The 11,434-nt window shown below is 49.4% G+C and overlaps 1 protein-coding gene across 1 annotated transcript in view; it reads left to right on the forward strand.

The window, feature by feature from the left end:
* LOC143482917 (potassium/sodium hyperpolarization-activated cyclic nucleotide-gated channel 2) overlaps positions 1-7,765 on the forward strand; it is a 39,548-nt gene extending 31,783 nt beyond the window's left edge. Inside the window, exons 7-9 of the mRNA XM_076981499.1 lie at positions 794-1,034; positions 2,857-3,021; positions 3,773-7,765. Coding sequence (XP_076837614.1) covers positions 794-1,034; positions 2,857-3,021; positions 3,773-4,743 — 1,377 coding nt within the window. The 3' untranslated portion in view covers positions 4,744-7,765. The remainder of the gene's footprint in view (positions 1-793; positions 1,035-2,856; positions 3,022-3,772) is intronic.
* The last annotated feature ends 3,669 nt before the right edge of the window (positions 7,766-11,434 follow it).

Genomic DNA, 11,434 nt, shown 5'->3' on the forward strand with positions numbered 1-11,434 from the left:
TATCAAAGACATTCTGGAGTACTCGATTCCGAAAACATCTAAAGTAATGTACCTTGGTAATATAAATAATCACGTCCTAGATAGTGACAGATATCTAACTAAGATCCTACTGATAGCAAGCAAAAAAGTAATAACACGAAATTGGTATAAGACTGATCCTCCCACTTTGGAACAGTGGAGAGAAACTGTTAGACAAATCTATGTACTAGAAGAAATTACCTTCAGGCTTCGATTGAGGGGAGAAGCATTTTCTAAGAACTGGAAAAAATGGAAAATATATGACACCACAGAGCTAGATAAGAATGAATAGGTTCGAATACAAGAAACTGCCGACCCATACTTACTATTCTAATCAACATTAATCACCCCCCCTTTATACTTATTTATTTATTTATATTTTATTTTTCTTCCCCTCCCTGCCCCCTCCCCCTCCTGATTTAGTATTGTGTATATCACTGAGGATACTATAATTATGAGACAACTGTGTTCTCAGATTTACTTGTAATGAACAATACTGTTATGTTTGTACTTTGTGTATTGTTGAATGTTATGAAAAATATAAATAAACATCTAAGTATAAAAAAAAAAAAAAAATGTTTTTAATAAAAAATATATCACACACTCTGTGTGTGGAAATGCTAAGTTTAAACAGTTTGTCAACGTTTTCCGAAGCTGTATTGCCGTGTTTTTAGAAGATAGCGTACCATTAAGGTTCTGTGTTTGGGGGATTGACTTCCACTGTGAGCACGCGTGCAGTCTCCATCGTGGCGTCCGTCTCCTCACCCTCTTTTAGGAGATCGTGAACTTCAACTGTCGCAAGCTGGTGGCGTCCATGCCGCTGTTCGCCAACGCCGAGCCCAACTTTGTGACGGCCATGCTGACCAAACTTCGCTTCGAGGTCTTCCAGCCCAGGGACTACATCGTCCGAGAAGGCACCATCGGCAAGAAGATGTACTTCATCCAGCACGGTGTGGTCAACGTTCTCACCAAAGGAACCCTAGGCATGAAGCTCTCCGATGGCTCCTATTTCGGAGGTGCGTTCTCATTCTGGTTTTCCCAAAGTATGTTTTAATCACCGGCCAGATGGAGTTCAGCTCGAGGCTTATTAAATTGGCCTCGGTTAAATTAAATGGTCCAACATTTGGAATGACATTTAAGATGATTGCACGATCTCCTCAGTTCTGACCATCTTGAACCACATTTAAATGAGCTGAGTTCTTAAGCGTTTGCTAATGTGGACGATCAATATCTTTCTCCCTGGGTGATCACACGTGACCGATCATCTCCAGAACTTTTCTGAAAGCCGATCGGCACCTCGCTGACGGGCCTCCACGCTGCAGGCAAACGGACAAACACGTTACGTCCGCCCCTGGGTTCTTCTACCAGGGCACTGCCTGCGAAAGCTGAACTGTTGCCACAAGCTACATTAGGTGCATTAAGCTCACCTTTCAGCCGCCAACGTTTCAGCCAGAAGCTTCTAGAAGGAAGCAGTCCTTCCGCAGAGGCTCGGCGACGGTCCCCAGGGAGAAAGGTGTGGTTGGTGGAGCCCTGCTCGGAGTGTGGATGACTCTCCACCCCCGCAGTGGACACGGAGGGGTGGAGGCTCCACCCCTCACACCCTCCCACCCCCGCACGACCTTGGAAAAGGTCGCGCCCAGTACCGGCGCCTTCTGTAGCCAGAGTTCAAAGGCGTGGTAGAAAGGCCCCCCCCGGGGAGGCCGGACACGCCAACTCACGAGCGCGATCCGGCAGAGAGCACGGCGGCTCTGGTGGGAGTGTGTGTGTGTGTGTGTGTGTGTGTGTGTGTGTGTGTGTGTGTGTGTGTGTGTGTGTGTGTAGTGGGTTACTCTGCTGTCTGGGAGTCCCTGTCTGTCTGCCTGTTCTCGATGCTTCACCATTAAGAGTCCTTGAGCAAGACTCTTATTATTTATTTATTTTACTTCCTTTGCCTTATCTCCGGCTAGGGATGTCAATACGCGGACATTGTAAGGACCTGCCTTCGTTAATAAAATATAATTAAATTTAAAAAGAGCATCAAAAGAGTTTATATCCAGGTTGGATTTATGTGTAGGCATGACATTACCTTCACTTGTGCATTTGATCCAGGTCTGATCAATGTCTGACCAAGGTCTGATCCACAACACACAGGAAACGAACCGATTGATAGCAGCGGTTGCTAGCAATGGCCAGTGGTTATAACACAGACTGTTCTAGAACATTTTGGTCTCTGAGGAGATCAGCAGCCCCTTAAAACTGAGGTGAAACCAAAAGCCCCTTTTGTTCTGAGGAGCAGGTGAACTCTGTTCTGATCATCCCTGTAGCTAACAAACACAGCAATCAATCAATCACAGCAATCAATCAATCAATCACAGCAATCAATCAATCAATCACAGCAATTAATCAATACAATGGCTGCTAAAAAAATATACCATAAATATATATCATATATCAGATATATATATGATATAACTTTCATTTGTACAGACTGTACAGAGGGCGTCGGAATGCTCCGAATGCTGTAATCCAGCATAACGTAAGCTGGGTTAATCCAGACTGGTTACTCACACAGCCTTTTGAGTGACATTAAGACACGATGTAGTAGAACACAGAGCAAAAGACGCATACAGCATTGTGTCTGCATGTAATATAGATCATTATAGATTTACAATAAAGATTCTTCAACATATTTCTAGAATTTTACGAAGAAGTTATTTCTTAATGCAGAAGTTATTGCTTAAAGTTATTTTAAAAAAATGCAGTAAGATAATTTTACTTTCGAATTCAGATTTCTGTATGTGTGTGTGGGTGTGCGCGTGTGTGTATGCGTATGTGTGTGTGTGTGTTTCTCCATGGCAGAGATCTGTCTGCTGACACGTGGTCGGCGCACGGCGAGTGTCCTAGCGGAGACGTACTGTCGTCTCTACTCACTGTCTGTGGACAACTTCAACGAGGTTCTGGAGGAGTATCCCATGATGAGACGGGCCTTCGAGACCGTGGCCATCGACAGACTGGACCGGCTAGGTGACACCACAGCAGCACTGTTCACACACACACACACACACACACACACACACACACACACACACACACACACACACACACACACGCCCTTCCCCAACACACACACACACACACACACACACACACACACACACACACACACACACACACACACACACACACACGCCCTTCCCCAACACACACACACACACACACACACACACACACACACACACACACACACACACACACACACGCCCTTCCCCAACACACATACACACATACACACGCACACACACACACACACACACACACACACACACACACACACACACACACACACACACACACTATACTAGAAAGTGTGTACTAGAGGAATAAGTATACTAGACAGTGTGTACTAGAGGAATAAGTATGCTAGACAGTGTGTACTAGAAGAGGACATATGCTAGAAAGTGTGTACTAGAGGAATAAGTATACTAGACAGTGTATACTAGAGGAATAAGTATGCTAGAAAGTGTGTACTAGAGGAATAAGTATACTAGACAGTGTGTACTAGAAGAATAAGTATACTAGACAGCGTGTACTAGAGGAGAACATATGCTAGACAGTGTGTACTAGAGGAATAAGTATACTAGACAGTGTGTACTAGAGGAGGATGTATGCTGGCGTTGCACAGGGTTGTTCCAGAGCATGGATTGGTTAATAATGTCAAAAAGTGAGTCAAAACCTTCTCCGTGACCCAACTGCCATCTTTGTCCATCCCGCACAGGCAAGAAGAACTCCATCCTGATGCACAAGGTTCAGCACGACCTCAACTCGGGCGTCTTCAACAACGACGAGAAGGAGATGATCCAGGAGATCGTGAAGTACGACCGTGAGATGGTCAAGCTGGTGGACCTTCAGCGTCCGAGGGCCATGTCCATGACGCCGTCCATCCCGGGGGGCCTGTGCCAGGGCCAGGGTGCCTCGGCCATCGCCACGCTCCAGCAGGCCGTGGCCATGAGTTTCTGCCCCCAGATGGCCGGGCCTATAGTGGGATCGGGCACCCTGCAGTCGCCCCGTATGGTCCGACGCTTTCAGGTGATCCAGAACCTCTCCAGCCCGGTGTTGGTGTCCCCCATGCAGCCGCAGGCGCTGGGCTCGTCCCCCGGAGGGGCCTGTGGCCCCGTGGCCGTCTCCAGCCCGCCCGTGCAGAGTCCGTTAGCGGCGGCGGGCGGCCGGACCTTTCAGTACGGCTGCGGCCCCATGGGGGGGCGCTCGGGGTCCCAGCTGTCTCTGGTGCAGCACCACGTACCTAGTCCCACGCGGGCCACGCCGCACAAGACCACCCACCCCTCCCTGCAGCGTGGGGGTGGCCTGAGCCAAGACGCCCGGGCCCTGTCTGCCTCCCAGCCTTCTCTGCCCCAGGACGGAGTACCGGCTGCGGGCCCCAGCCCCCCACCTTCAGCCCACGTCTCCTCCACCTCCATCGGGATGCCGCAGACTCCCCAGCCCAGCGTCCCCGGGCCCTCCGGAGTACGGAGCGCAGTGCCTCAGAGGATGGCGTTGCCCCACCAGGTGTCCGGGGCTGGGCCTTCGTACGCCTCGACTCCGCCCCCTATGGGCACTCCACCAGGAGTGGGCGGAGCTGGGGCAGTGGGACCGGGTCCTCTTGATCCAGTATTGCACAAGAAAGGTTCTATCGTTAGCCTTCCCGAGACGGACGCCACATCCAGGTCCAGGCTGTCCTCAAACCTCTGACCAAAACACCAGCGACCCGAGATATTGGGAGTTACAATGGATTCTGTTCCCCAGATTTCGCCCATGAGGTCTTCAGCACTGACCAGAACCTTCTGGAGGCGGAGCTTCTGGTGCATATCTACTGATACGGAGGAGACGTAGACAGACCTGTAACTACTAGATAGTAACGTCGCTACTGTAACTAGATCGAAGAATATTTTTAGCTGGCCCACTCGTGTAGTCACCTTGCGTTCTGCTTCCGGCCCCGCCCCTGCTGTCTTTATGAAGAGTGATAGGGTGAAACGTAGTCATGTGACACTGCTGTATGGACACACAGTGTTGGAGTGTGTGCAGTGCAGTCTGAGCTACAACTCTCCCAATATCAGGGACTTGCTTCACCTGCAAATGACGAACATTTTTCTGCTTTGCAAAAGTGTTTTTGAGCGTCCTTTTCCCCTGCATAAGCTATAATTGTAGCAAACTAATAACTGTCCTTCAAATACTTCATAAATATCAAGTGAAAATAGGTAATATAGACCGCTGGTCGATCTTACATCGATATGTAAATAGGATAAATAGAAAAAAAAGGAGCAAAATATTGTATTTACTCAAAAACCAAAGTTGAGTTGGAACACAAAGTCGGGTTGTGTCTGTGTCAACTGAGTAAAACAAGAGAACAAAGAAGAAACACCATTTATTTAACTGCCTTGATTCCAAGTTTAGAAGCCATATACGTGGTCTGTGTGTGTGTGTGTGTGTGTGTGTGTGTGTGTGTGTGTGGGGGGGGGGGGGGGGGGGGGTGCAAGAGCATTTTGGCTTGTCATTCTTTACCTGTCTGTCTGTTTTCTCCGGAGTGTGCGGCCGCTGTGTTGTTTTGTTGGGTGTTTTTGATGGATCTCTTCACAGCGGCTAAGACAGTGCAGCCCCGGTGGAGAGAAACACACAGACGTCACTATCAGACCAGTGGCTCACTGTTGAGAGACACAAAACGGTAGCAGTATAACGTAGGAAGAACCCAAAGACCTTATATGTCTGGGGGAAAAAGACGTATTTTGTGTTCTAAATCTATCATGCAATATTATTCTGATTCTGCAATACTTTAACCCTGCGTTCTGTCACCTTCACTCTACTGTGGGAATACTTTATACCAAAGTGTTCACGCTTTACTGTTCTAGGCAGTGGTTTGCAGTTCTAAAGAGGAAATGTTTGTGGAAAATCTAGTTTAGCTTTATAAAATTTCCTTTATGAATTTACACAGACTTATAGTTGCCTCCACAGTTTAAAAATTGATAACTGACATTAATGTGGGCGTATCTGCGTTAAAACACCTGCCACTTATGGCATTTGAATCTGAGGCATTTCTAGACCTCCATTAACACAACTAATGTGTTTGTAAGTTAATCTTGCTGATCAGTTTGTTGTTTAGCAAACATCTTCCAATCTATTTATCTATTTATTTATTTATTTATTTACTTGTTCATTTGTTTGTTTATTGTTTACTTTTGCAGCTTGCTTTGGCTGAAAACAAAAATCCAATATTTGTATTCTGTCATATACTATGTGGCATTCTGTTGCATTGACTTTAAAACATTATTTGTTCAAGTTAACCAGTATTTACAATGTTCTGCACTTTATTAAAACCAAGGTAATTTTTTACCAAGTTTATGTGGCTGATGACAGCATTTCCAGGGCCCGTTATGGACACTGACCAGAGTTTTTGTTTGGTCACTGTTTGAAATGAGATCTTCATTTAAAGACGTGTCACCTTAAAGTACAGAGTTGCTTATTTCTTATTTACTTGCTGCAAAGTTTTCAGTGGAACGTGGACTGACAGTTGTACATATGGTATTGTAAATCAAAATGGGTTGAGTCCGTTAACTACTGAATAGACTTGATACTGAAGAAGTGGGCTCGGATGGTAACGAGTGTGTATTTGTTTATGAATGTATGATTATGACAGCAAAATGAATATCAATTACTGCCATGTAAATAGACTCATACTAATAATGCAAAATGGAAAATGTGTGTATTTGCTGAATGTTTATTGTGGTGATCAGCCCTTAATTATGCTAATTAGACACTTCCTAAGAACTTTTTCCTCCCATCTTGTGTTACTATGGCTACCCTATGTGAGAGGCTAGGTGTTGGATTTAAAATCATTTGAAAAGGTGCACAGCGTCCCCCGGGGGTGTCCTCTAGAGGACGGGTCAATCGCCACATTCTAAACGTCTTCTCTGGGGTCATCTCTGGAGGCCTTACCATCTGCTGAAATCAACAGAGGCAGGTGAACCGGTGTGTTAAACCAGCACGGTCAACATCTCCCCTTGTTGAACACGCTGAACCGTCCCTGTTCATCCCGTAGCGCTCACGTTGTCTCTCGTTTATTTATTGCGTCTTCTTTCAAGTCTTTCTTTAACTGGGTCGGACTAGATCTTCGCGTTTTGCGAGCGGTCTTGTGTCGGCTGGCGAAGCGTCATGTCTACGGTGTGGGGGCTTAAAGGCCCGTTTCTGGTCCTCTTGAGGTGTCGCCGCCCCCTTTGTAGCAGACACACAATCGTTTGATGAAACGAGGCCCGTCCCGCTCGGTCCCGGTCCCGCTCGGTCCCGGAGCTGTCCTGCTGTCCCGTCTCTCACAGCCACACGTTCTGGGCGGCACCGTCACAAACCTTTCAGTCCGCTCCTTGTTCCAGTCGCCGGCGCTTAGCGAACACACACACACACACACACACACACACACACACACACACACACACACACACACACACACTTCTGCTCTGGCCTGCTGTCTTTGCTCCCCCGTGTATCTTAAGCATACACAGTAAATCCCTGAGCTACTTTTCAACTGTACTGTAAGTGAGTTGCACCAAATGTTTGAGCAGCTACGGCGTGGATCGCTGCAGTTTGGGGCCTGCTGTGAGTGATCCTCGCTGGGCCGCTCTTGTGATGCTGCGAGTGTTATGGTGGAAGCCCTATTCACGCTGCTTATCCTTTGGCTTTACTGGGATGACTTGAGAGAATTGTCGACACAGTCAATGCAAGCGTACCCCCCCCCCCCCCCCCCCTTACGCACGCCATACGCCCCCCCCAAGCGCCCCCCCCCCCCCCCACACACCCACCCAAGAGCCCCTCCCCTTCCTGTCACCCTTGCAGAAACCCAACACCCCAACATGTGACCATGACTAACACCACAACAAAACTCCTATTGGCCAGTCAGGATGAGTTCATCTGCTACCGGAGCTCCACTGGCCGCTGTGCTGCCGTCAGCAATGTTTGCACCTCTGGGTGAAGTTTTCTTTTGAGCAGCTCTTCTGAGTTGCCCTTAAGGTCTGGCTGTAACTTTGATGTTAGTCCCTGACAAAAATGTCGTCTCTCCCGGGTACACACGAGGCCAGGATGGCTTCCCAAGAAGGTGGCTGAAACAACAGGTGGACAATTAACAATTATTCAAGATTACCGTTGTCTGGAGGGTCCTGTTTCACTGTACTGCGTGTAAACAGTGCGAGATGCCTTGGTATAAAATGTCTTAGTAAATCAGGGTTCTTGTTGTTACTTTGTTGCTAATTGTTTTCTTGTTTTTCATAATTACAATGTGCCCCAATGCACAGTATAATGTACATGCCTAGTGCCTAGTGTTAGCTAGTTCTCACATAGTCTATTTTAGTGCTGCGTGACTACATGAATAACTGCAAAATGTGTGCTTTTTTTTCTTCTTACCCTGCGATATACTGTATGTACGATATAGCTGCTAGAAAACCACAAATGAGTAACCCAGCATTGTCCTCCCCGCGTGGGGAGACACGCAACTTGCACATTCATGTTTGTCCAGACCCGTGAATGACACGCGCTCTCTGTACCCATGATGCACTGGGGCGAGCCGAGGTGCTGAATCTTGCAGGTGCCAAAAGAATCCTGGCTCCACGCGGACGCTGGTCGCCACGGCGCCGAGGACGTGGCGCTCACGGGGGCGTAGACATCACGCCAGACGGCTTGACGTTCTTTGAATATTTTAAAGAACGTCTTCGCAGGTTAGCTGAGTAAACAACGGTGCGGAGGGAAACACCTCAGGTCTGTCCGTAAAAGTCCAAGATTTCTAACGATGAGTCTAACAATTCGAGAGTTGTTTTTCATTGATATTTTTCGAATGTAGACGACATTTTGCTGTTTTGCTTTTGCTGTTCTGAAGGCTAATCGCTTTAGTGATAGGTCAAAGGCCAAATGCCTTGTCTTGTTTTCTAACATGATGTTTAAAGTGCGGGACGATGTGTTCTCCAGAGAGATGTCAATTTAAACGTTTCCACAGATGACCCGTTTCTGTGCGTGTGAATTCTAGCGTGCTGCTTAAATGTCAAGAACAAGCTGAGGTGAACCTGGCAGTCTTCTCGTCAAAGCAGGCCCTCTGTGTCCCGCTGTGTCCCGATCCGCTACCGTCATGTCCCGGCTCGAGACGATCCAGCCCGCGCTGGCTCAGCTTAAGATTACAGGTCAGTTTGAGGGTCAGATTAGGAGTTGCCTCGACAGCTGAGGGGAAAAAATGTCTTTGTGGCCGTGTCTGCTGATTCAGGTCCAGCTGAGGCTGAATGCGTACCCCCGGGAGCATGGCCACAGCGGGTGGAGGTCAGCAGGGTGGAGGTGAAGGGTGGAGGTGGAGGTGGAAACACTGGAGGAGAAACACTGGCTTTCCTGCTGTGCTCTTTCCTGGTGCTGGAGCCTCAGTCGTGTGTGTGTGTGTGTGCGCGCGAGTGTGTGTGTGTGTGTGTGTGTGTGCGCGCGAGTGTGTGTGTGTGTGTGTGCGCGCGAGTGCACACCCAGCATTCATGAACACCCAGCACTGTGCAGATATTAGTCATCTGTCGTCTGCAGAGGTTGATTGACAGGACTGCGCTCCACTTAGATTCCCAGCTCCCTCACTTTCCCCGCCTCCCCTTCTAACTCCCCGCTCTACCGAGCTCCTCGCCCTCCTCGTCAGCACGGATCTCTTGGGTATGTGTGGAGGAGATCCGGCTGCATTAACCTTACAGCCGGACGAGGAGTAGCTCAGAAAGGCTAGCAGCACTCACGGCGGTCCTGCACAGGGAGGACTTCAGCTGATCTGTAAGCAGCGGTGATCAACATGACACTGACTGAGGCTCCTAACCTCGGCCGGTCTGGGATGATGTCTACGTCTGTGACGCACCACAGGTCCGAGGACCGAACGCGTCCACTGTCCTCGTGGATAAACCTGCTCCTGCCAGTGGAAATGTTGTAAAAGCATTCCTTACAAATGACTAGTTGTGCAATAAAAACTGAGAGCATTGACACGTGAGCAGGAGTTTTTCTTTTCTGTCTTGTTTACTGTCACACACACACACACACACACACACACACACACTAATAAATATTGGTGGGGGGATGTGCGGTTTAATTGGTGTGTGTGTGGTTTCTCAGAGGGACAGTCTACACACCACTGTCACAGCAGTGTGTGGTTACACAATAACATCTGTATGGGAGATTTCCCGTGTGGCAGGTGAGTTCTTGTATGGCAGGTGTGTTCCCGCGTGACAGGTGTGTTCCCGCGTGACAGGTGTGTTCCCGCGTGACAGGTGTGTTCCCGCGTGACAGGTGTGTTCCCGTGTGACAGGTGTGTTCCCGTGTGGCAGGTGAGTTCTTGTATGGCAGGTGTGTTCCCGCGTGGCAGGTGTGTTCCCGCGTGGCAGGTGTGTTCCCGCGTGGCAGGTGTGTTCCCGTGTGACAGGTGTGTTCCCGTGTGACAGGTGTGTTCCCGCGTGACAGGTGTGTTCCCGTGTGGCAGGTGTGTTCCCGTGTGGCAGGTGAGTTCTTGTATGGCAGGTGTGTTCCCGCGTGGCAGGTGTGTTCCCGCGTGGCAGGTGTGTTCCCGCGTGGCAGGTGTGTTCCCACATGGTAGATGTGTTCCCGTGTGACAGGTGTGTTCCCACATGGTAGATGTGTTCCAGTGTGACAGGTGTGTTCCCGCTTGGCAGGTGTGTTCCCGCTTGGCGGGTGTGTTCCGGCGTGACAGGTGTGTTCCCGCTTGGCAGGTGTGTTCAGGTTTGGCAGGTGTGTTCCTGCGTGACAGGTGTGTTCCCGCGTGACAGGTGTATTCCCGCGTGACAGGTGTGTTCCCGTGTGGCAGGTGAGTTCTTGTATGGCAGGTGTGTTCCCGCGTGACAGGTGTGTTCCCGCTTGGCGGGTGTGTTCAGGTTTGGCAGGTGTGTTCCGGCGTGGCAGGTGTGTTCCGGCGTGACAGGTGGGTTCCCGTGTGACAGGTGGGTTCCCGTGTGACAGGTATGTTCTCGTGTGACAGGTGGGTTCTCGTGTGACAGGTGTGTTCTCGTGTGATAGGTGTGTTCCCGTTTTGCAGGTGTGTTCCCGTTTTGCAGGTGTGTTCCCGTGTGACAGGTGTGTTCCCGTGTGACAGGTGTGTTCCCGTGTGACAGGTGTGTTCCCACGTGGTAGGTATGTTCCCGTGTGACAGGTGTGTTCCCGTGTGACAGGTGTGTTCAGGTTTGACAGGTGTGTTCCCGCGTGGCAGGTGTGTTCCCGCGTGACAGGTGTGTTCCCGCGTGACAGGTGTGTTCCCGCGTGGCAGGTGTGTTCCCGCGTGGCAGGTGTGTTCCCGCGTGGCAGGTGTGTTCCCGCGTGGCAGGTGTGTTCCCGCGTGGCAGGTGTGTTCCCGCGTGGCAGGTGTGTTCAGGTTTGGCAGGTGTGTTCAGGT

This window comes from Brachyhypopomus gauderio, chromosome 19, assembly GCF_052324685.1.
Source record: "Brachyhypopomus gauderio isolate BG-103 chromosome 19, BGAUD_0.2, whole genome shotgun sequence".
NCBI lineage: Eukaryota > Metazoa > Chordata > Actinopteri > Gymnotiformes > Hypopomidae > Brachyhypopomus > Brachyhypopomus gauderio.